At 60.2% G+C, this 25,328-nt stretch overlaps 1 protein-coding gene across 1 annotated transcript in view; it reads right to left on the bottom strand.

Moving 5' to 3' along the window:
* Positions 1–16,689: 16,689 nt before the first annotated feature.
* CMIP (c-Maf inducing protein) overlaps positions 16,690–25,328 on the bottom strand; it is a 226,521-nt gene continuing 217,882 nt past the window's right edge. The window contains exons 16-21 of the mRNA XM_058279658.2: positions 25,109–25,249; positions 24,398–24,445; positions 23,242–23,388; positions 22,446–22,551; positions 21,214–21,284; positions 16,690–18,578 (exon numbers count right to left, since the gene is read on the bottom strand). Coding sequence (XP_058135641.1) covers positions 18,525–18,578; positions 21,214–21,284; positions 22,446–22,551; positions 23,242–23,388; positions 24,398–24,445; positions 25,109–25,249 — 567 coding nt within the window. The 3' untranslated portion in view covers positions 16,690–18,524. The remainder of the gene's footprint in view (positions 18,579–21,213; positions 21,285–22,445; positions 22,552–23,241; positions 23,389–24,397; positions 24,446–25,108; positions 25,250–25,328) is intronic.

The raw sequence follows: 25,328 nt of genomic DNA on the forward strand, positions 1-25,328 counted from the left end.
GTCCCAGCCCTTCCCCAGAGCAGTGGCGGGGAGCAGCCTGAAGCCTGAAGCCTCTCTCAGCACCCATTCATCTAGAAAATGCCAGAGGAATTACCAAAACACGAGGTCATGCCCACATGCCACCCCAGGGGCAAAAGTCCTGGCCTGAGGACCCAGGTGCCTGCTGTGTGACCCAGGACCAGTCACTACCCTTCTCTGGGCCTGTTTCTTCCTCTTCCAGTGAGCAAAAATCACCCCATCCCTGAAGGGCCCTGGGCACCCCCAGGGAAAAGTCCCCCGGGAACCACCTTCAACTGGGCTCAGCCAGGGCCGCCCATCCCCACGGCCCACATGCTGCGGCCGCTGGACGCCCTTTGCCCCAGGCCACACACACACACACACACACACACACCCCGCGTTCCCCGGGCTTCACCCTTGCGGGGCCTGCCCCTCCCCTGGCCAGGCGGGCGGTTCCTCTTGCTGCAACTTCCCTCTCCTGGGTCTTACCCCAGAACTCGGGCCCTTGAGGACTCCTCTAAAGAGGTGTCAGCACCCACCGGGGCAGTGGGTCTTGACCGGCGTGGTAGCCCACTCCCCCCCCCACCGCCCCCGCAAGGAGCACTGCCCGACTCAGGAAATAAAAATGCAATAGTTAGAACACACTGACACTAAAACGCCACGCAGTCTCCACAATTCGGGTTTAACTGGGGTGTCCTTGCTTTATTTGGGAACAGTTGGCCCCGTCTGGAGACAGTTTTGATGGTCACAGCTGGGGGTTGGGGGGTTCTCCTGGCATCTGGTGGCTGGAGACCAGGGACACTGCTCCACAGCCTGCCCTGCCGGGCAGCCCCTCACCAGCAGCACCCAGCCCCCGGTGGCACCAGCGCGGGAAGGGGAAATGGAGGTGCCAGGAGCAGTGTCAATCCGCGTATTCACTCGCGGCCTCCGGAGCGGGCCAGAGGGAGGGTGGCCATCCTTAGGCAGAAGGCCAGGAAACTGAGGCACGGGTTAAATGGGCTGTCCCCGGCCAAAGTGGAGCCTCCCACCTTCTCTCTTAGCAGCCGGGGTTCTCCAGAGGCACGCGCCCAGCAGGACACGTGGGCGTGGATGCACAGGAAGAGGTTTATTTTAAGGAATTAGCTCACCCGGTGGTGGAGCACGGCGCGTCCCAAGGTGTTGGGGCGGGCAGGAGGCAGGGGTTCCAGGAGTGGGGTTGCAGAGTGCAAATCGTAGGGGGCTGCAAGCTGGGAACACAGAGAAGGTAGACGGTGACACTCAGGCTGGACACTCAGGAAGCAGCGGGGCTGTGGGCCTGAGGCAGAAGGTCTTCTGGAACCCGCAGCTCCGGCCCTGAAGCCTTCAGCTGTGGCGCTGAGGTCTCCCCACGGTGTCACCTGCCAGCTCTTGTACTGAAAGCTGCTTATGGCTGTTGGCCGCGGCGGCAGAATCCCTTCTTCTGTTCCTCCAGAAGATGAGCCACGGAGGGTGAAGGGTCATCCAGGAATTACAGGTACGGGGGGGAAGATGGAGACTTTCAGGAGCTCCCCCCAAACTGGCCCATTCTGGCCCCTTTGGCACAGGCAAGCCCGCTCCAGAGAGGGAGAACCAGGATGGCGGGTGTCATTAGTCGATTCTACCACGAGGGGGCGGCAGAGGCTGGGAAATAATCCTGGACCCTCCAACCTTCTACTGTGGAAGGAACTTAGAAAAGACACTGACTCCTGGGTCCACGCACAGAGATTCGGATTCAGCTGGTCTGGCCCAGGACCAGGCATTGGCTTTTTTCTTTTTTTTTTTTTTTTTTGTTTTTTTAGGAGGGTACCAGGGATTGAACCTGGGACCTTGTATATTGGAAGCAGGTGCGCGAGCCACTGAGCTACACCTGCTCCCAACTGGTACTGTTTAACGCTCCCAGGTGACTCTCCTGGGCAGCCGGCCTGAGACTCACTGGTCTAAGGCAGTGCTTTTCACCTCTGGCTGCGAGTTGAGAATCACCTAGAAGCTTTTTTTAAAAAAAAAACACCAATGTCCAAGTCCTTGGTATTTGGACTGGACCAACTAAATAAGAATCCTGAATAAGAATCTCCGAGGGTACGACCTGGTCACTGACTTTTCCTAGAATGGCCCCAGGTGGATTTAACAGGTAGTCATGCTTGAGAGCCCCTGGGCTAAGATTGTGCTAAGGCCCCAGCCCCCGGGAAGGACAGCGCGCCCTGCGGTTCATTGCGGCCATTTTAAAGTATGTCCACACGTTGGTCAAAGCTCCTTCAAGAGGTGGAGCCTAATGCCCGCCCCTTGCCTGTGGACTGCGCTTGGCGACTTGCTTCAAACCAATAGGGCAGCGGAAACGATGGCGAGAGTCAGAGGCCTGGCCGGGAGAGGCGCCGCGAGTTCCACTGCGCTGTCCGCCCCACGCTCGGGGGGAAGCCAGCTGCCACGTCCTGAGGACACTCGAGCACTTTACAGAGAGGCTCATGCAGAAAGGAGCTTGGGCCTTTGGCCCGCAGCCGTGTGAGCAGACCCCTGAGCCAGAACCACCCAGCCACGCCGTCCCAAATTCCCGACTCACAGAAACTATGGGAGAATACGTTGTACTGCTGTAAGCCACGGAGTTCTGGGATGGTTTGTTACACGGCAGTAGAGCCATCGCTCTTGCTGTGCACTTGCCTGTCCACCATCCACTTACCCACCCACCTGTTTGTCCGTCCATTTGCCGTCAGTCGATCTCCCCACCCATCCCTCCCGTCTTCCACCTAGCCACCACCCATGTAGCCACCCATCTAGGCACTCGCCCACCCACCACCCTCCGGCCACCCATTGCAGAATGCAAAACCCAGTGTATATTAGCCCCAGCATGGCCCCAGGGCCGCTGAGCCACTGGACAAGGTGCTTCCCCACCTGGGCCCATCCGGCCCCACCCTCCACCCCAAGGCCCCCGGCCTGCCAGGAGGGGAGCGTGCGCCCCCACCTCCAGGCCCCTGGCAGAGGAGGGTGGGCTGGGGGGGCAGGTCAGCTGGGGGGAGGGAAGACGGGGGACAGCAGAGCTGTCTGCCTTCCAGGGCAGCGTGTGAGGAGATCTGGGCCAAGGGGACAGCACGGAGAGGCCGACTTCCTTCCTGGGCGGGCCCGGCGTCCCCCCGCGGACATGCCGTGACCTGGATCCTGCGCAGCCCGACTCTCATGAGCCCCGGCCTGTGCCCTCCTCATCCGTCAGGCTTTCCCCGGCCTGCCGGGGACACAATGGGGACACAACAGCTCCGTCCTCCTGGGACCGTTCTGGGGATTGGATGACACCGTGCACACAGGACCCTCTGCAGAGCCACAGCCAATAGCAAACACCGCGCAGATGCCACCTGCCGCGATCAGCGCAGAGTGACCACAAAACCCCAGTCTCCCCGCGCTGCAAGGCCCGCGGTGCCCCGGCCTCTCCTTTCCCCCCGCTTAGCCTGCTCTGTCCGCACTCGCCTCCTGCTCCCTTCCAGCATGCTGCCCACGCTCCCGCCCCAGGGCCTTTGCACCAGCTCTTCCCGCTTATGGGAACGCTCTCCCGCAGATACCCACACCGCTCCCCCTCCCATCCTCTCCATGTCACCTCCTCAGTGAGGTCTCCCCTACCACCCACTCTCTCTACCTCCCCCCCACTTAGGGTCATTTTTTCCCATCATGCTTATCCTTCTAAGATATCCTATCTTTTTCTTATTGATTTAGTTTATTGCCTGACTCCTAGAATGGAGGGCAGGGGTTTTGGCCTTGTTTGCTCACTGCTAGATCCCAGCACCCAGAAGACTGGCCGGCACATAGTAGGGATAAAATCAATGCCCAGGAATGAATGAATGGTCAAGGTAAGACGAGACTGAGGGAAGCGGAGGTGGCTCGAGTGACTGGGCTTCCATCTACCATATGGGAGGACCTGGGTTCAGTCCCCGGGGCCTCCTGGTAAAGGTGTGCCAGGCCCGCGTGGCGAGCGACGCAGCAAGATGATGAGGCAACAAAAGAGAGACGCAGGGGAGAGTTGAGGCGAGACACGACAGAAGCCAGGAACTGAGGTGGCGCAAGTGATAGGGAACCTCTCTCCCGTATAGAGGTCCCCAGGATTGAATCCTGGTAAAGCCTAGAGGAGAAAAATGAGGAGACAAAAAAAAGAGAAAGAAACAGACTCAGAAGATTGTGCAGCGAATGGACACAGACAGTAAACAGCAGGGTGGTGGGGAGGGGGGTTAGGAAAAAAAACACACCGGCGCTGAGCAGGCGTTCTCCAGCTGTCTTGAAATTGGCATTGAGGTATCAGTTTCCCACATTCTAGAGAAAGTAAAAAACTGGGCCAGAACCCCAAGGGCTGGTTAAAAAGTGGAGGCAAGGGAAGCGGCTGTGGCTCAATCAGTTGGGCTCCCGTCTACCATGTGGGAGGCCCTGGGTTCGTGTCCCAGGGCCTCCTCATGAAGGCAGGCTGACTCGTGCCCATGGAGAGCTGACGGCACGTGCCCATGACAGCTGACGCAGCAAGATGACACAACAAAGGGAGAAAAGCAGACACAGAAGAACTTGCAGCAAATGGACACAGAGAACAGACAGCAAGCAAACAGCAAGGGCGGGGGATAAATAAATCTTAAAAAAAAAAGTGGCGGCAAACCAAGCTGTCCTTCAGGAGGTAGTGGGAGAACACACTGCCGCGCGGCACAGCGGAATGTTCCTCGGCGGAAGACAGGCGCTCCCAAGCCAGGAGAGGACGCGGGGAGCTGTCAGCGCGTGTTGCTCAGTGAAGAGGCTCCCATGACATTCTGGAAAAGGCAGAACTGGAGAGACAGGACAAAGAGCAGTGGTGGCCAGGGGTTTGGGAAAAGCGGGCAGGGGAGGGTGTCTCAAGGGCAGGGGCACTCTCCCGTGTGACTCCAGTGGTGGAGACATGATGTTGTGCTTTTGTCAAAACCCACAAAACTGAGTAACACGAAGAGTCAGCCCTAAGGGACACTGTGGCTGTCACCACCATCATCTGTCAACAGTGCTTGGTCAGTTTCACGAATGTAGCCCAAGTGCAAGACGCTGGCAAGGGCACAGAGGGCATGCGGGGCCAAGTGGGAACTCCCTGTGCTTCCTGTGCAGTATTTCTGTAAATACGGACTTGGCCCAGTGGTTAGGGCATCTGTCTACCACGTGGAAGGTCCGCGGTTCAAACCCCGGGCCTCCTTGACCCGTGTGGAGCTGGTCCATGCGCAGTGCTGATGCACAAGGAGTGCCCTGCCACGCAGGGGTGTCCCCCACGTAGGGGAGCCCCACGCGCAAGGAGTGCGCCCTGTAAGGAGAGCTGCCCAGCGCGAAAGAAAGTGCAGCCTGCCCAGGAATGGCGCCGCACACACGGAGAGCTGACGCAGCAAGATGATGCGACAAAAAGAAACACAGATTCCCGTGCCACTGACAACAACAGAAGCGGACAAAGAAGATGCAGCAAATAGACACAGAGAACAGACAACTGGGGGGGGGGGCGGGGAAGGGGAGAGAAATAAATAAAATAAATCTTAATAAATAAATAAATAAATAAAACTACTCCGAAAACCAGGCTGTAAAAAAACAGGAGTCACCAAGGTTCTGCTCTGCCCATCACCCCAGCGCCAACCTGAGCCTGCTGCACCCCGGAAGCCCAGGGTGGGAAGAGCAGGAGGGGGAGGGGACCCACAGGCCCCCTTGGGTCTGGGGCTGGCCTCGTGGATGCACTGGGTCTCCCATTGCCTGCCCCCACCCCAGCCAGGGCAGGCGTGGGTGCCCCAGGGGCCCCACCGAGCTGCCACCTTCACGCCGCACTTGCCCGCGGCAGGGAGAACCCGCGAGGCTGCAGGGGCCGCGCCCCTCGCTCAGCGCCTGTGTTTCTGGGGGTCACAGGGACACAGCTTCCCGGTATCCCACCCCAGAGGCTGGCACAGGGCAAGGCGACCCCAAGGGGGGTGGCGACGGGGCGGGGGGAGGCGGTGGGAGAGACTGAGCTGGGAACTTGCCCTGGGGTCCTTTCCCTCGAGCCCGCCCCCAGGTGTTCTGCGGCCACGCGAACACCCAGTGGCCCGCAGAGCGCGCCAGGGGCCAAAGCAGGACCCCGGCGACATCGGCCGCCGCGTTGTCCCCAGCGGCCTTCGCCCGGTGGGGGAGAGGAGGCGATGGGCAGGAGCGTGACCTTGGAGGTGACACTGACGAGCTCAGCCAGCTGGGCTTCCTGCTCCTGAAGGTGCCAGCAGGAGTCAGGACAGGATGACACCGAGTGAGGGGGAAAGACGGACAGACGCATGTGGCCAGCTCGTGGCTCCGATGGCCTCGGCCTCCTGGGCCTCCGAGAGCCTTTGATGAGGCTGGAGACAGCCCTGGGAGGCTGCCTGGCACCCGCGGAGCCCAGGTGGGTGCCTGTCGAAGGATGGGACACAGAGCAAAGCAGTGTGTGTGGGGGGGAGGCCAAGGAGGGGCTCCGGGCCCCCTCCCCCTGGTGATAGCCACTGGTGTGGGGGGAGGGGAGGCCGTGGGGGCCCCCAGGGCCATTTTACGCCGAGGCGTCTCCACGACTGGGTCCCACTGGGCCCCTGGGAGACAGTCCCTGGACCCCCAGATGGGGCGCTCCCTGGGGGCTCCCCGTCAGTGCGGCTGGACCACAGGGGTGGGGCGGGAGGTGGGCAGAGCGGCGAGCCTGCGGCCTTCGCTCCAGCCTGCTGCCCTCAGCCCCACAGAGCCTCCCCGGCCTGGGGGTCACCAGCAACCGCGGCAGGGAAGCTGGGGTCTCCATGGCAACACAGACGTCAGGGACCCAGGGCTCCTTGCCCGCCGCCAGCAGCCCGCCTGGCCTGGATGGGCAGCCCAGAGCCCACGGGCGCTGCCGCCGCCGACCATGCCCTGCACCCCGGCCCTCCCCGGCCACCGCAGGGCACAGGTGTCCAGCGGCCGCGTCCCCCCCAGGTCAGCTCCTCCTGGCCCTCTGTCCTCAGGCCGCTCGCAGCCACGCTGGCTGCACAGCTTCACTTCCAGGTTCAGCAACGGGAAGCCCCCCCAGGCCAGCCCCCAGCCTTCTTCCCCCCCTCCAGACTTCCGCTCGGCCTCCATCCACCCGACCCCACAATAAACAGCCCCCCATTTACCTAGGAGCCCCCTCCCCGCCCCGTGCCTTCGCCCCTGCTGAGGGTCTGCTCCTCCAGCTGCTTCCTGCCCCAGGGCATCTGCACTTGCTCCTCTTTCTGCATGGAAGGCCGCTCCCCCCACCTCCCAGGCTGGCTGACCCCCACTCCCTCTGCAGGTGACACCCAGGGACGCCTGCTGGAGCACAGCTGCTGCAATGAAAATTGATTGGGGGGGGGTTGTTTCTTTGTCTACTGGCAGCCTCCTCCCTCAGACTGGGTGGGGCCTGAAGTCGGAGTGGCGACTGTGTCACTCACTCAGGAGACCCCGAGAGCCCGGCACGTAGACGGTGCTGAGCACATTTTGAATGAATGAATGAATGAATGAATGAATGGGCGATGGCATGAATGGAAGGCTCCGAGGGCGGGGCATGGGGGTGGATGGGGAGGGTGGGTGGTTCGCAGTCCTTGTGGAGTGACAGACAGAGGGAGGCAGGAGGCTGGGACCCAATGCTGGACCCATACACCCCACTACGGGCCATCTTTAGTCCAAGGCGAATATCCGGTTCCCAGGGGAGCAGGTGTGGCTCAGTGGTTGAGTGCCGACAGCCCTTACCCTAGACGTGGGGGCCCTCCCCCCACCTCCTCCCCCCCACAGAGCGGCTCTGCCGTCTTGGCCTGGGCTTGTCATCCATTCATTTCTTTCTTTTTTTTTTTTTTAAGATTTATTTTATTTATTTCTCACCCCCCACCCCCACCCCAGTTGTCTGTTCTCTGTGTCTATTCGCTGCATCTTCTTTGTCCACCTCTGTTGTTGTCAGTGGCACGGGACTCTGTGTTTCTTTTTGTTGCGTCATCTTGCTGTGTCAGCTCTCGGTGTGTGCGGCGCCATTCCTGGGCAGGCTGCACTTTCTTTCGCACTGGGCGGCTCTCCTTACGGGTGCACTCCTTGCGCATGGGGTTCCCCTACGCGGGGGACACCCCTGCGTGGCAGGGCACTCCTTGCGCGCATCAGCACTGCGCGTGGGCCAGCTCCACACGGGTCAAGGAGGCCCGGGGTTTGAACCATGGACCTCCCATGTGGTAGACGGACACCTTAACCACTGGGCCAAGTCCGCTTCCCCATTCATTTCTTTATTCCACAAAATGCACGTGTATGCTCTAGAAGTCATTCTTGGGTGATTGGATATGTTCTCATTTAAAAACTAATTCAAATTAAAAGAGACGCTCAGATGGGGCTTTGGGTGAACCAGGCCACTTGAGTGAGGTCTGCAAGAGAGCTCTCGAGGGAGCTCAGCCCTCCAGGGCTCCAGGGGGTGCCAAGACAGGACTCGGGGTGGGGGGAAGGGAGGGGTCCCCATACATATGCCCTATGAGAAAGAAGTCTCCTTCGTGCAAAGGCTGTTGGAGCCCTGACCCCTTGCCACTCTCCCCTTCCTACTCCTTGCCACTGCCTCAGCTCCTGGTTTATAGAAATTCTAGAGCTAGGCTGGCCCCCGGCCGCCGGGGGTCATGCATAGTCACCATGAAATATGGCTGGTCCAAATCCAGATGCGCCGAGAGTGAAACTAAACCCTGGATTTCTCAGACCTAGTACAAAAAAAAAGTAAAACGTCTCCCTAAGGATTTTTTTTAATGTTGATTACACGTTGAAATGATAATATTTTGGAACCGTTGTGTTAAAGAAAAACGGTTAAAATTAATTTCACCTGTTTCTTTTTCCATTTTGGCCACGGGGCCACTAGATTTAAACTCTCTGTGGCTCACATTTCCTTTGTGTTGGACAGCGCTGGTCCTGAGCAGCCACCCACCCGGAGAGTGGACAGGGCGCTCCCCACCCCACCCCCGAGCCCCAGGGCTGGGAGGGGCTCGTGCAGGACACACATTACTGCTTTCCACAGGAAAAGCTGGGAGCAGAAAGCTGCGTCCCCTCGCCCCCTGCAAAGCCTGTGCGGCCGGGGGGAGGGGTGGGTCAGGAGAGGAGCTCCCGTGGGGGGTAATCCCGTTCCCCAGAAGCTGCTGAGGGTCCCGAGCCCCACGCCCTTAGCTTCCTTCCACTTGCCGGGATCTGCCAGCCCCCTTGTCTTCCCTGGCAGATCAGAGGAGGCCCGAGCCGTGCGCCAGGGGACCCAGCTGTCCCCACCTTCACTGCACTTAGAGACAAATCAGCAGCAAAGGGGGTTGTTGTAGAAAGCGGAGGTGTCCCCTCATCAGCTCCTGCCGTCCTGCTCCTGCAGAGATGACCATCGAGGCTCGGGGAAGGTTTCCTTTCTGGAGATGGCTCCAAAAGGCAGGTTTCAATCGCCTGATGGGTGGATCAGGGGCCAAGAGGGTTCCTCTCCTGGCGGCATCTTCTTGCCCCAGCTGCGAAGGACTAGCCCGGGGCGGGTGGCTTCCCGGGGGCCTGGTTGAACTCTGTTGCCACCGTCTTGAAATTCTTGATTATTTCTGAGCAGGAGGCCCTGCTTTTCATCTTGGACTGGGCCCCCCAGTTCTTCTCCACCTTGAATCATGGGCTCCCTTGGTGGCACGTGACTCACCTGGCCATCTTGCTGAAACGCAGATTCTGACGTAGGAAGTCTGGGGCGGGGCCTGAGACTCTGCATTTCCACCAGCCTCGCAGATCTCGTGAGGCTGCCGGTCCACGGCCCCCACTTGAGGACCCGGGGCCCGGCCTCAGCAATTCCTTGGTTACGGGATCTCATCCAGGTTCTCGGCTGTGCCGCAGAAATGAATTTCAAGAGCAGGTCGGGTGAGTTGGGCCAGGAGTTTATTCAGGTAGGGAGGGACGAGAAACGGGAGAGAATAACAGAGCAGGGGTCCCAGGTAGAGCAGAAGGGGCTGAAAAGTGACCAAGTGGGCTGACTTACGGACTACAATTCCCCATGATACTCGCATGGCCATCATGGCAGAGGAAAAACGGCGAGAGCAGGGCACGGAGGGCAGGAGCAGGGGTCCAAAGGCGAGAGAGAGCGCGAATTCAGGCCCTGTGCCTGCTTTTTGAATTGTCCGTTCTTCCACCCCTTTGCTAACGGCAGCTGTTTGCCTTTTGAAGGATCACAACCCCCCTCCCCAAGCAATCCCCCACGGGGGCCCAATGATAAAGTCCCTGGGGAATATCCAGGCTTCTCCTGGCTTCCAGAGGAAGTCTTCTTCTGAGTGGCAGAACCTTGGGGAGGGGCTCCCAGCAGCCGTCTTGGGGTTTTTGATGTCCGCGTGGACTTCTTGCCAGGTTCCAGATTCATCTATTGATTCCCCAGTTTACTAGCCGGCTTCACCTTTCCCAGTCGGTCTCATCTGTAGGAGGGTGGAAGCAGGAAGGCCAGATCTCCCAGCACAGGGGCGCTGCAAGGCACCATTCCAACCTGGAGAGGGCACGCGAAAAAGAAAGCAAAGCTCCACGCCCCTCCGCGGGCAGCTGTGCAGGTTGCGCCCGGCAGGAGGGCGCCACATCTCAGGGTCTCCATCCACGTCACAGATTTGTATATCGATTATGCCAGCAGATGGCACTAGAATGACCTGGGGAAGAGGACAAAATATTGACCAAAAGGTAGGTGGTGGTTGTGACAGAAGTCACGGTGGCATTTGGCATCGCCCACCCTCCTGGCCCAGAAACAGCCAGCAGAGAGGAGCAGCAGCCATCTCTTCGTGAAAAATATATATATTTTTTAAAGACTTATTTTTCATTTATTTCTCTCCCGTCCTCCCCCTCCCCAGTTGTCTGCTCTCTATGTCCATTCATTGTGTGTTCTTCTGTGTCCGCTTGTATTCTTGTCAGTGGCACCTGGAATCTGTGTCGCATTTTGTTGTGTCATCTTGCTGCCTCAGCTCTCCATGTGTGCGGCACCACTCCTGCACAGGCTGCACTTCTTTTGCGCTGGATGGCTCTCCTTATGGGGTGCACTCCTTGCACGTGTGGCTCCCCTACGCAGGGGACACCCCTGTGTGGCACAGCACTCCTTGCGCGCATCAGCACTACGCATGGGCCAGCTCATCGCACGGGTCAGGAGGCCCGGGGTTTGAACCCTGGACCTCCCATGTGGTAGGCGGACGCTCTATCCGTTGGGCCAAATCTGCTTCCCATGAAAAATATTTTTTGCCACTTGAGTAAAAGGATGTGTAACATAAGCAGTAAATTACACAATCCTTATGTGTACAGATGCACCAATTTTATACACATCCATGTAATCGCGGGCCGAGGCAGAGCATCTTCGTGACCCCAGAAGGCTCCCTCCTGCCTTCCCAGCCAAGAAGGCCATCTTGGGGCGGTCACTCCTGTGACTTCCAGTGGTGTAGACGGGCTGCTCCTGTTCACGAATCTTCCATAAATGGAAGCCTACAGCAAACGCTCCTTGGCCGATGACCTCCCTCGCTGTATGTCTCAGCAGCTGGTCTCGCCCTCTCCTTCTGTGGAATTCCATCGCAGGACTGGGCCATAGTTTATTTATCTCTTCTCCTCTTGTGGAACGCGCGCACTCTTCCACTCTGAGATCCCCCAGAGCTGTTTACTCAGTCCCCGTCGGTGGACGATTCCGGCTCTCACGGACACTGCTTCTGGGAACAATTCCCGTTCGCGTCTTCTGGGGACAGACGAGTTCCGTGGCCCCGGACGTGGCCCCAGCGGTGGTGCTGCCTGGTCGGAGGTGGGCGTGTGCTTTGCTTTGGTCGCTACTGAGGTTTCCCTGCGGGGTCGGCTGATTTACACCCCTACCCCGGCTTCCGGGCCCCAGACCCTGCCGGGCCCTTGGCTGAGGCCCTGGAGGTACCCCTGGAGGTACCTGCACCGGTCGGTCCTCTAGGGAGGATTCTCAACCTGTCCCTCAGAGCACGGCCAGTGGCTCTTGGTTCCCCAGAAGCAGGCCCTAAAATAAAGATCCGGGTACAAGGTGTTTATTTGGGCAGGACCAGAGGGAGGGAGTGGGGGAGGAAGGCCGACCCGGCCCCTGGAGCCCGCTCCCAGGGCGAGACTGGAAGCCAGAGCAGACACGGGCCGCCCACGCCCCACGAGGAGCGAGGGAGGGGACACTTCTATGCCAGCCCCTTCTGGGACAGGGCCACTGACCCCAGGCCCTGCCAGCCCACCCCAGGCCAAGGCGCCAGAGCCCGCTTGCTCGCCCTCTCTCCAGAGCCACCACCGAGGGTGTGCGGATTTTACTCCTCAACTTCCCTCCAACCCATCATCTCCCTGGCCTGGTCCCAGCCCCCCCCCCCCAACTTGGGGCAGGCTGTCTAGCCCCCTCCATGCATTCACCCAACAATGTTATCACCTCAGCCCCCTCCCCTCTCCTCGAGTGACCTTGACCAAGAGGCTTAGCCTTTTCCTGCCTCTGCTCTCTCAATAAAAGAGGATGCTCTCAGTCCCCACCTCACAGGCTAGAGGATTAAAAGATTTGGGGTCTGGCATGTAGTTGGTTCTATGTAGGTGTTTCGTTAAAAGATGAATAAATGAAGCATCAGCTATGGCAGGGGAGGAATGCTAGTGTGGGGTGTTATTGATGGGGGGGGGGTACATAGTTGGGAGGGCATTCTCCAGGGCATGTATACAGGGTATATAAAAATGTTCATGTATTTGTTGTGTACTTTCATAGTAGTTATATTTACAATGACAATTGAGGGAGTGCTGAGTTCCTAGCCAGGGGAACAGCAACAATCCCCCAAGTGCAAGGGCAAAGACCAGTGAGGAAGGATGTACCAATGATGAGCCCTTGATACTGATGACTATGCTTATGAGCCTGTGTGCCTGAAACTTGAACTAGACCTAGAGTTGCCAGGGTGCCTAAGAGTTACCTCCTGAGAGCCTCTGTGTTGCTCAAATGTGGCCACTCTCTAAGCCAAACTCAGCATGTAAATGCATTGCCTTCCCCCCAGCATGGGACATGACTCCCAGGGATGAGCCTCCCTGCTGCCAAGGGATTACCACCAATTACTAACAGGTGGTGCAACTAGAAAAAGACCTTGAATAAAAGAGGGAAATGGTAAAAACAAATGAGTTTGTATGGCTAAGAGTCTTCAATAAAGAGTCGGGAGGCCATCAGAGGGGTTGCGCTTATGCATGCCTCTGCAGGATCCCCGAGACAGCCAAAGTAGATACAACACCAGGTACTGGTACTCCTGAGGGCTATGGAGACACACAGGTTCTACAATCATGGCAGTTGCTCTGGAGATCAATGCATTGTCAGTGGGCCCTACTTTGGATTCTGTGTTCCTGAGTGAGATGGAGTTGGAGTCAGATGTGACCTTTCTACACATGCCTCTTCTGTCACCTCTACTGAACCTGTGGTTGGCACTGGGGTTGGTGTATACCCAGGAGACTTGAATCTCTGGACTGGCCATGTGCCAGCTGGGCCCTGAGCCTCAGAAGAGTTGGAACTCCTACTCTCTGGTTCGTTGGACTTACCCACGTCAGCTAACAGGTAGGTGAAGATGGTCAACCACCACACCAGGGAACTGAAAGTGCCTACCACTCCAAGCAGGAGAACCACACCCATCAACCTTGTGGGTCTAAGCCCCTCTTGGTATAGAGGTGGAGTGGACATCACCACTCCAGGGTCCACAGGATGGAGGGATAAAATATGGATTAGAATGGACTTACTTTTATTCTACTATAGAACTGTTGTGACTAGTAATGGAAGAAACTGTAGTATCTGGAGAAAGTGGCTACGGTAGTTGCTGAGGGCAAGGAGAGGGAAGAAGAGATGTGATGTGGAGGCATTTCTGGGACTCGGAGTTGTCCTAAAAGATACTGCAGGGACAGATGCTGGACATTATATATCCTGCCATAACCTACTGAATGGACTTGGGAGAGTGTAAACTACAATGTAAACTATTATCCATGTGGTGCAGCAGTGCTCCAAACTGTGTTCACCAAATGCAATGAATGTGCCCCAGTGATGAAAGAGGTGGTTGATGTGGGAGGAGCGTGGGGGGTGGGAGTGGGGTATGTGCAAACCTTTTATATTTTTTAATGTAACATTTTTCGTGATCTATGTATCTTAAAAAAAATACACACACACAAAAAGATGAATAAAGTCCCCGCAGCTCCTCCCCCTGGCCCAGCCCCCAGGCTCAGTCCCTAACGTCTGGGTGTGGCCAGCAAGGCTCTGGCTCACCTCAGCGTCCACCCTGCCCCTATGCCCCCACCTTTGCTGTGTCTGCTGCCAGGCTCTGGCCCAAGTGGTTCCACTCCACACTCCCTTCGGATGACGTGGCAGATGCCCTCATTCTTTGCTCTCCAGGAAGCCCTCCTGGCCCCCAAAGCCTGGATAAGGTGCCCACCCTGTGGGCTGTAGAGCTTGCCACTCATAAACTCGGACCTCCTGTCTCCTTGCCAGGGGGCTCCAGGCCTGGAGAGGTCAAGGGCCACCTCCCCTGCTTCCCAGCACCCCCACAGGGCCTGGGGGGAGCAGGTGCACAATAAAGAATTCCTGAATGCGTGAAGGGGTGAACGAAGGAATGAGGCCCTTCTCCAGGGTGCTCTGACCTCTTCCGCTGCCGGCCTTTAGAGAAATTTTCAGCAGGGCCAAGTGGGCTGTGCAGCATCGATAACAAACTACCCCTCGGCTGACAAGGACCCCACATCGAGGCCTTCCAGGGGGCCTGTGTAGACCCCAGAGTTCAGTTCCCAAGTCTCCAACAGTCCTCTTGGGAGCATTTCTCCCTGCCCTCAGTTGTAGGATTTCCCTGGAATTTTCCCGGCTATAGCCCTGGCCTTGGCCCCACTGGGTTCTCACTGGGCCCACCCTGACCTGCACCATCAGCGGCCGGTTTGCCTACAGGTCGGGTCCTGGCTGGAACAGAAGGGCCACTCAGCTGGGATTCGGGAGAGCACCAAGGCAGGGACCAGCTCGAGGCAGGGGTAGGGGCTGGGACCAGCAAGGGCAGTGGAGGCCCCAGAGCCAGCAACTGAGCGGAGCTGCTCCTACCCCCAGGTCTGCAGGGTGAGGCGCCAGCCTGGGGGCTCAGCTGCAGCTGGGGAGAAGGTGCGGGCAGGGCTGAGGGTGCCCGGACGGGGCACTAGCCGAGCGGGGAGCCACATGGCTCTGAGGCTGCAGGGGCAGGAGGGAGGGTGCTGCAGTCGCCGGGATGCCGAAGGCGGCCGTCGGGGCGGGAAGCACCCTGGCCTCTCTCTCCTTCCCCACCCGTGCCCCGCAGGAATGCCCAGGACCCGGCCGGAAACCTATGCCCAGGAGCCGGATGGCGCACCATGGGCCGGGCAGGCGCCTGCCATGTGATGGAACAACGAGCCGGGCCCAGCTGAGCGGAAGGATTCGGGCCTTGCCTGCTCGCTTGCGTGCCTGCGCAGATCTGTAGCCCTCCCCCAGGCTGTGCTGCCGTGCGCCGGGGACCCTCCACGGTGTCCTTCTCCCAGAGGCCTGCCTGACACCCCGGGCAGGCCCAGGGCTCTCTGCACCCCGGTCCCCAGCAAGATCTGACACTTAGGGGGCATGGGCCGGGCGCCCTGTCGAGGATGTTCCAAGGCTACGCACCCGTTGGCTCCGGGGCCTGCAGGGCGGGGCAGGGCGTGCATGCGCGTGGTGTGTGGCCTGGGGCGGGCAGCCAAGAGGCCGCTGCATTAGTCCAGGGCGCAGATGACGTGGTGGCCTGAGGTGGAGGTGCAGCGGGACGAGGGCCGACTCAGAACGTTCTGGAGCCGCTGCTATGGGCAGGGGAGACGGCAGGGACGCCGTGGGGCAGGAGACCCCTGGGGGCGGGGTCGCCCTTGCTGAGACGGGGGACCCTGGGGAGGATGGATGGTGACCTTCAAATAAGACACGTTCAAGTCCTAAGCCCATGCCCCGCGAATGGGGCCTCACTTGGAATGGGGGGCTTTTTAAGATGGGGGCGGTTAAGGGAGGCTGACGGCAGGTGTTCTCTGAGGGCCACTTGGACCCGCGTACTGGAAATGAGGCCACGTGGAGATGGCCCAGGGGCCCCACAGCCCGAGCAGGCCTAGGCCTCTTGGGGGGATCCCTGCCCACGAAGCCCCCGAGCTCAGCCTTCTGGCCTCCAGAATGGGGAGAGAATAACTTCTGTCGTTGTAAGCCACCTAGTCTGTGGCACTGCCACGGCAGCCACCAGGAGCTAGGACCAACGGCCACTTTCTCCTTGGACACACCAAGTTTGCCTCTTGGAGACAACTGGGAGGAGTGGGGGTCCCAGGGAGGCTGCTGCCTGTGGCTCTGGGTGCTTGCTCCTCAGAGCCACAACCCGCAGCGTCCATGTCCCTGGGGGCTCAGGCTGCCCCCCTGCATCTCCTCCAAAACTCCCCCCCAGGGACTCGTGGACCCCGGAGCCTGAGCGGCTCTGGACTGGGGTGCTCCCCTGAGCCTCGCTGAGCACTGGGACTGCAGCAGGGCCACTCGCCAGGGGCTGACCCTTCCCCCGGGGGCCATTTTGGCTGTCACCACTGTGGGGGTGCCCCTGGCTTCTAGTGGGTCGAGGCCCGGGCCGCTGCTGGCCATCCTGGGACGCACAGGGGACGCCCCTGTCCCCCCAACAGAGACTCGGGCGACCCAAGTGTCAAGGGCACCAAGCAAGAAGCCCGGTGGGCTCCCTGCAAACCCGGGGAGGGGTGGAGGGGCTGCCGTGCATCTGGACCCCCCATGAAGCCACACCGACAGGCCGGCCGTCAGAGTCACTTACAGTTTATTTTTGCCTGAAAGTATTTCACATCTCTTTGTACACAGCTACGTGACAGTAGTATTAACCATCAGGAAAAGCGACAGTGTGAAGGGAGAAGGTGGCAGGTCTTGGTTCTTCTTTTTTTTTTTTCCTTTTTAATGTTTTTTTTTTTGGTAATTTTTTTTTTTTTTTTTTTTTTGCTTCTGCTTCTTCCTGCTGCACCAGAGTGCTGTAAAGTATGGGGACGGGGATGGGGGGAGGGGGGCAGGTAAAACCAAACAACAAAAACCAACAACAATAAAACAGAACACAAAACAGATTACACTCACGCACACACACAAAATAAAACCTGGCACATAAAATGGATTAAGACTGAAACCCAATTTCTTTTTTTTTTTCCTTTTTTAAAAAAACGAGGGTCTCGTCGGGGGGTAATAAAGTCTACCTAGCAAAGTATAAAACGACAAAAGCATGGTTTCCATTGAATAAGATTAAATAGGTATAAAACAATTACATTGGCTGTGGGTTAGGTCCGGAGGTGCTGGAGGGGGGAAGTATTTGTGCTAAACCAACAGAAAGGGGGGGCTCGGGGCAGGGGGACCCAGAGACACCATAAAGGGGCCATTCTGTACAGGGGGCTTGTTAAGAAAAAGCCAACTGTTTTATAAAAGAAACGGAGACAGGTTTGCCCTCGGGGTGGGGTGACGGGAGGAGGGCTTTTGCTGCTGGGGTCCCCTTTGGGGGGACAGGGGGGAGGTGGTCAGGCGGGGTGGGCGACGTGACCTCTCTTCTCCCGGGGGACCATGCGGGGAGGAGGGCATGCTCGGGACGCGCAGGTGGCGGCGAGGCCACGGGTCTCGGGTTCTCAGCCCGGGCGGGAGCGCCGGGGTGGCCGGGTAGCGTCCCCCCACCCCGGGGCCAGGGGGGCGAGCGGAGCGCTTGGGTCTCGGAGGAGCGCGTCTACAGTGTGGGGGCCCCGCTGCCCCCTCCTCCTGCCCCAGCCCAGCCCCCACCCCGGGAGGGCGCTGGCGCCCCGCGGAAAACGGGCAATCTGGCAAGAGAGCATCAGCCGACCGAATCCATTGTGAAAAAGCAATTAATTTTCCAGGGAGGGTTTTTTTTCCCATTTTTTTTTTCTGTCTGTTTGTTTCCTTTAAAAAAATAACAATAGCACTACCCCGAACCCGACAGCTAACTGCTTCATACAGTACGACACGCCAGGGGGCGGGCGGGGGGTGGGGGGTGGGGGGGACACAGGCTCATAAATAAGAGAAGGGCGGGTCCCAGACCCACAATTTGTCAACATTTCTTAAATAGGTGCATTATTTAAATCTTATGTACAACAGAAATCACTTTGCATAGCAATGGTGAGGACCACGACGTGGGATGACGCAACTGATTCTTCTTGGCCCGATGGGGGTGGGGTGGGGGGGGGGGGAGAGAGGACCTCCTTCGCCCGGGACCCCGCAGAGGGTGGCGCTGGAGGTGACTTTTCCCACACGGCATTAGACACAAAGGCAAAGAAAATCCACATAGGGACCCCTCCCCCGAAGCCCCCCGCCCCCCCCCTTCCCCGCCCCCGCTGACAAATCCTCTCGTTGCTACAAAGTCTGTTTCAGCTCAGGTCAAGGTTTCCGATTATGAAGCTAAAAGAATGAGGCGGGGGCTGGGCGTGCTTCTGGACCCCCTCCCCACCCCCTCCCCCCGCCGCCCTCGGCCCCCCGAAAGACTCCCCATCTACGCCCCGGCCAGGACGCCGGGCTGGCCCAGGACCGCTGCTCTACGGCTACTAGTCAAGAGGCGTCTGGCGGCGGCTGCAGGCGGCTCCGTGCCGCCGGGGCGTCACCAGGCTTCCGTGTAGCGGACGTCCACCTCCTTCAGGTTGGGGAGCTTCGCCTGGGGACGAGCAAGGAGGAGGTGCGTCATGGCGACGCCGGGCCCTTCCGGAACCCCGAAGTGCTCCACTCCCACAGGGGCTGCCGGGGCTCCCCGTGCCCTCCCCACCTGGGCCGCTGCCTGCAGTGGGGTCCCCGGGGCTCTTGGCAAGCTGGGGGGCGGGGGGGGGGGGGGGGAACGCAGAGCCAGTGAGACATGCCCTGGCCCCAGAGAAAGCAGGCGGCGGCTGGTGGGATTCCAGGGCCCCGGCTGGGGTGGGCTTTGGGCCACGGCTTTGCAGGTGGAACCCCAGCTCTGCCGCTGGGCCGCGTGACGTTGGGCGGGTGGCTCTGCCTCTTGGAGCCTCAGTTTCCCCACCCGTCAAATGAACCTGAGTCCAGTTCCTGGTTCACAGGACAGTGCGAGGGACTGAGTGACTTGGTGGACTTTTTTTTTAATAAATGGGAACTATTTTTATATTTACTACTTTCTTCTTCCTTTCACTGTTATTCGTATTTTCACCATTATCACCAGATGGGCAGGGTGAGGGAAGCGGGGAAGGCAGGCCCCCTGGAGTCACGGTTCTCCTACGCAGGAACCCCACTTCAGCGCCACGGCTAGGCCACGCCGATGCCTCTTGCTTGTTCTCAGAACTGTTTTCCTGCCACCCGAACACTCTTTCTCTCCTCTGGTTCTTTTATAAACAGTCGGCTTTTTCTTCAGCCTTCACTGTACACAACAGGCAGTTGCCTAACAATTGCTCTCCTGCCTCTCGCCTACTTCCTCCTCAACCTTCCTGGATACTGGCCAGCGAGGCCTTTTGTAACACACACACGCACACACAATTCCTTGCTGCTCCTCTCCTGGGCTGAGCAACCCTCAGCGGCTCCCCACTGCCTCGGCAGCGGTTACAAGCTGGCACATGCAGCCAGGTTTTGTTGGGCCGGTGCAGTGCTGTAAAATATGTGCACCAACAGGAGACTGTACAGAAGAATCCAGATTTCTAGGTTTTATTGAAAAAATGGGAAGATGTGATAGGACTGGGCGGTATGACCGCCTGGCCCTGAGGGGCAGGCAGCCCCCAATCTGCCGATGCCCACCGCGCCCTGGCGTCCCCTCGGCGCCGAGCCTGCGTGTCACTGGCCAGTCACCACCGAGCTGGTGCCGTGTCTCTCGAGTGAATTGACTACAGGCGACTTGCCTGCCTCAGCGCCTACTTCGTCCCCCCTTCTGCTTGGTCTGAGGAGAGTTCGGGTTCTGCGATTCCCTGAACTCTGGGATAACCTGCGGCGGCGCTTCTAGAGCTTTAGTGAACCCTGGCACGAGTTGGGGTCTTTGATGACACCCTCCTTTGGATCCAGGAGGTGCGGGTGGTGTGGGGGGCCTGCGTACCTGACGAGTCCCCGGGGAGGCTCAAGCCCCTGGGTGGGCTCGCAGGCCCGCCGGGAGCCTGCCCCCCCGCAGCCCCTCCTCTCGGTGCTCCTCTTTCAGTGCTCCCTGCACCCTGTGGGGAGCGTGCCCCGGCCTGTCGGGCAATCGCATCAACCCAGACAAACCCGCTTAGTGAAGACCGAGCCGACGCCCCTCCTCGCGGCCCCCGGGGTCCCGCCCGCCTCCGCCCACTGCACCCGGGACCCGCCTCCTGCTGGGCAGGGGTGGGGCTGGCCGCTCCTCGGTGCGCCCCGTCTCCAGCATGGCCTGGCGAACAGCAGGTGCCCCGTAAACGCCCTGGCGCGGGAGGGGGGCCGAGCTGGAGACCGAGGCTGGAAGGGGCCACCCAGCGTCCCTGCTGGACGGGGTCCTTGGCTAGGGTGGCCAGAGGAGTCCCCCTAAGTGGCTTCTGGGGCACCGACTCTGCTTTCTCGCCGCTGGGCCCTGCCCTTCCTTCCCAGGGGTGCTGCCTCCGCGGCAGCCCCTCCCCTTCTTTTGGAGCTGGGGCGGGGGGTGGTGCTGGAACCCCCGCCCCCTCCAACTTCCCCAAGATGGGTGTCTACAAGCAAAATATGCCCTACCTTCCGGCCCTTGGGTCGCCTCGTTTTCCCCGATGGCACCTTGCCAACTTTGTGCAGGCTCTTCTGGGAGGACTGCACCTGCCCTGTAGCTGTTCTTCTGGCTTCTACCCTCACCTCGACTCACCCACACGCAAAAAATCCACTTTCTGCACAAGAGCCAGCAAGCGCTTTTAAAAGCATAACTCGCGACCCTTCCTCGAGCCTCGGAAAGCTTCCCACTGAGCTTGGACGGACTCCAGAGCCTTCCCCGGGCCCACCAGGCCTTCTCCGACCAGGTTCCAGCCTTTTCTTTCCCTCTGTTTAGCTTCAGTTGCAACAAAGCCAGTGCACACCAATCCCGGCTGCCTCAGGACCTTTGCACTTGCCCACCCTCTCGCCCCTCGCAGCTCCGGCTTCTCATCTTACACATGGTTTCCTGGTCTCTTCTCCAAAGGGAACGTCTCTGATCACCCGCATCACACGAGCCCTCCCTGTTTACAGTCTCGCAAATTCCTGCTGCTTTTCCCTTATCACTCGGTTCAACCTGCCATTGTTGTGAGGGTCTGTTTATGGGCTGGTGTCACGGCCTCTCTGGCTGGAGGAGAGGCCCCGTGACAGCACCGAGCGGGTGGCCTAACGTCAGGGACAGGGGAAGGAGGAGGTACCTTCAGGTCTTCGTAGGTGTCAGCCGAGAGCTTGGTGCTGTTCATGTTTAAGCTGCAGAGACTCTTCATGGCTGCGCAAGGACAGACACACAGACGGATGGACAGACATTAGAGGGGCCCGAGGGGTGCCTGCAGGTGGGGGCTGGCCAAGCTGGGGGAGTGGTCGGGATTTCAGGGCCCTTTCTGGGAGCTGGAGGGGAGGAGGTGACCTTTGAGCACAGCGGGGGCCACCAGTGGCCACTCCGGCCGGCCGGCTGGGCAGGGCTGGGGCTACCTGCTCTCCCCGCCCTCGGGGCCCCCCACTCCTGGTCCCTCTGCCGGGTCCCCGCCCTGCCTGGACCAGGTGGCCCCGTGCCCCCTTGCCACACCCCAGTCTGGCTCCAACGGGCCACCCAGGAACCTGGGGGTTCTCCCAGTAGGAGCTGACTCAGCTTCCTCCAGGAGGGCCCCTCTTGAGCATGCGCCGAGCCCGTGGGAGCTTGGTAAAGATGCTGCACCCCTGCCTCACACCCAGAGCAGCTGGAGGGGCCCGGGAATCTGCATTGTCACCCAGCCCCCATGGGACTCCTGGGCGAGTGGTCCAGAGAACACATTCAGGAAGCACCTCGACCCTTGTCCTCAGGCCCCACTGCTAGCCTGTGCCCCCGCCCGAGCTGGGCCATCTGGAATTGGGCCACTCCTCTAAATCTGAGGGTGTGATAACAGGAGAGCTGGTCAAATGCAGATTCCCAGGATCACGCCACCCCTCAGTGGGTTAGGGTTGGGGTGCAGGAATCAGCATTTCCAGGTTCCTGGAGGGCCGGGGGCTCCTTCTATTACAGCAGTGCTGCTCAGGCTGTAACGTGCCGTCGAATCCCCAGCATCTTGCTAGAATGCAGATTCTGAATCTGTTAGTCTGGGGCCAGGCCTGAGACTCTGCCTTTCCAGCCCGCTTCCTGGGGCTGCTGCTGCTGGCTGAGGGGCCACGTGCGGGGTCTTAGAGCACCGTGCCTGGACCTGACCCGCAGCAGACCGGGAGCCCGCGAGGACGGCCCTGCTCACTTCCTCGCTTTTCCTTTTTCCTCTAGCACACGAGCTCATGCGGGCAGGGGTAGGATTACTCTTCCTGTTTTGTTCAAGGGCTTGGCACCCACTAGATGTTCACAAACATTTGCTCCATGAAAGGACGGATGGCCGTTCCCCAGCCCTCGGCACAGGGCAGGGCGCGCAGTGGGCGCTGGGGAGGGACTCACAGCTCAGGGCCAGGAGGCCGGCGTCGGTGACGGGCGTCTCGCACAGGTTCAGCACCTGGAGCATGGTGAGGTGTTCCGACAGGAGCCGCAGGCCGGCGTCTCCAAACTGTGGGGCGCAGACCTCTCAGTGCTGGGGCCTGGCTTGGCCTCCCCCCGGGCACCCCTGAGAAATGGCCCGAGGCCCGGGGGTCCCCTGGCTGGCAGGGGCGGGGGCTGGGAGACGGGGAGCAGGGCCGAATGCCTCTCTGGGCCTGAGCGGGGGCCAGGCGGGGCCCCCCTCCCTGCCATCCGTCGGGCAGGGGATCCTGAGCCCACTATCTCTTCCGGCCTGGCGGTAGGTGCAGTGGCTGCTCGGTCGTGCCTGGAGGCGGCCCGCCAGGGGTGGCCGGTTCCCTTCATGTGAACGAGGACGATGGGTGAGCCCACACGTCACAGGGTGGAAACCACACGAGCCAGTCCCCGCCCGGGGCTGGCGGGCGCCGCGTCTTGGGCATGGTGCCCGGCAAACCTCAGCTCTGCTCTGCTGCTTTTGATCATCTCGGAAAAGACCCGGTCACCCCCGGGCTGCCCAGCGGTCAGCAGGGCCCCTTGGCATCTCAGCCCTGCCTCGAAGGGCCCCTCGGCCACCGCCGGACCGGGCCCTGCCCTGAGTCTCGGCCTCAGCCACCACACAGCGGGCCATGAGGGAGCAGGACGCCTTGCCTGGGGGGAGTGGGCACCGAGCTGGGGGGAGGCAGGGGTGCGGGGTACTGCTCGGGCAGGGGGGCGGGGTGCGGGCAGGCGGGGCGGGGGGTACCTGAGTGGACCACAGGTTCAGCTGCTTGAGAGAAGGCAGTTTGATGAGGTGCTCGGCGCAGGCACTGGTTACATTGGTGAAGGCCAAACTGAGGTTCTCCAGGTTTCCGAAAGAGCCGGAGCTCAGCAAGCGGGCCAAGTCGGCGTCCTGTGGGCAGGCGGCGGGCGGCCTTAGGCGCCTGCAGCGCCCCTGGGGCCCTGAGCGCTCCCAGTTCCCTCCCGGGAAACGGGCCCTTTCCCATGGCCCCACGGAGCACTGCGGCCCCGAGCGGAGGGGCCAGCCCTGCCGGCGGGGCCGCGGGCGTCGCCGGGCTGGGAGGGGCCGCCTGCCCGCCCCGTGGGTGGCAGCCGCCGGGTGGAGGAGACGCCTCAGTGCAGTGACTCACAGCCTGAGTCACCGGCTGGGGTGCTCCGAGGCCCGGGGCCGCCCACAGGCGAGGGTGCGTGTGCGCCCGGAGAGCAGGGTTCCCGTTTCCCACACGCAAATGCTGTGAGGCCCCCGCGGGGACCGTGAAAGCCTGGGCGCTGCACTGCGAGGTGCTGGAGGGCGGAACCCATACTCCCTTCCCGCTGGGCGACAGGATCCTTGATTTTCAGCTGTCCCCTGGCTGCCCTGAATTAAGACTAATTTCCCAGCCTCCCTTGCAGCTAGGGGTGTGCACGTGCTAAGTCGAGACAATGTATAAGTAGAGGCGTCAAGTGGTACTTCCAGGAATGTTCTTAAAGACTCCCTGTCTCATTGGCTGGAATGGAGAGAAGATGGCTGGAGCCTGAGCGGCCTTCTTATGAACCATGAGGTAGAAGCCATGTGGCAGGGGTAGTGGGACATCAGGATAGAAAGAACTAAGATGCCTGAAGACTTCGTAAAATGGGAACTGTAAGATGCACCGGTCTTATTGTTGTGAGAATAAAGCTAACTAATACTTAGCAAAGTATTAGTTCAACAGTAATCATTGTCATGTTTTGATTTTCTCTTTGGTTTTCTCTTTGCGTTCCTGCAGCCTGGAGGAGCTGGCCTGCCCATGACCATGCGGTCCTTGTCCCCCTCGCCCTCACCTTCCATCTCGGAACAGACGCTGTCCTGCCATTTCCAGCAGGCCTCCCCCCCCGCCTCCTCCCCTCCTCCCGGCCCTGCGGAGAGGACCACGGCGACTCACCGTGGACTTGGAGGGCAGCGTCAGCCGGGTGGGCCCGCCTTTCCTTTGCTGCAACAGAAACCAGGCTGGTCACTCCCCGTCCTGCCCCCGAGCCCTCCCCCTGCACCGCCCCCCTCGGCCCCTCATGGCGCCAGCTTCATTTTCTTGGGGGGAGAAGGCACCGTGGGGAGTTCACCTCGGAGGCAGACCCCGAGACGGCAGCTGGTTCACTCGAGAGGTGATCTCGGCAAACACCAGCAGGGGCGAGGGGCAGTGAGGCGGGAAGGGAGGGCAGCTGGAAAAGGGGGGCTGGCGGGGTGGCACCCGGGGCCTGCGCCCACGGGACGGCTCTGGGCAATGGGGGGGAAGCCACGTCCCGGAGACACCCCACTGCGGTCGGCGGTGGACCTGTGCAGGAGTCCAGGGCCGTGGATGCCCTGCTGCCTGCCCCGTGTGACTGCTGTCCGTGGCTCTGGGAGTGAGCAGGGACCAAATCCTGGCCTGGCCCCTCACGAACTGTGGGACTTGGGGCCCTTTACTTGACCTCTCTGTGCCTCTCCCGGGTTAACCGGAAAGTGGCAGGGGGTAATCCTGGCCTCTTTGGTTTTGGAGAATGACACCAAGGCTCGTACAGATGCAACCACCAGTTCCTGTGCTCTGTGCCCACCTCCCCCGCGGGCCCGCCTGGCACGGAAGGCCCCGGAAGCCGGGCCGCCGCTGCTAGGGACTCACCAGCTCCTTCAGCTCCCGCTGCCGGTCGCACAGCTGCTCGTACATGCGCTTGCCCACCTCGGTGCTCTGCAGGGTGGAGATGATCTGCAGCTGCGTGTCGTTGTTGTCAATGATGTTGTACTCCAGCATCAAGCACAGGATCTGCCCAGAATGCAGAGGGGCCTCAGCGGCACGGAGGGCGCGGCCTCGGCCCATCCCAACAGCCCCCGGGCCCAGCCGC

Source organism: Dasypus novemcinctus, chromosome 18 (genome assembly GCF_030445035.2).
Source record: "Dasypus novemcinctus isolate mDasNov1 chromosome 18, mDasNov1.1.hap2, whole genome shotgun sequence".
Classification (NCBI taxonomy): Eukaryota; Metazoa; Chordata; class Mammalia; order Cingulata; family Dasypodidae; genus Dasypus; species Dasypus novemcinctus.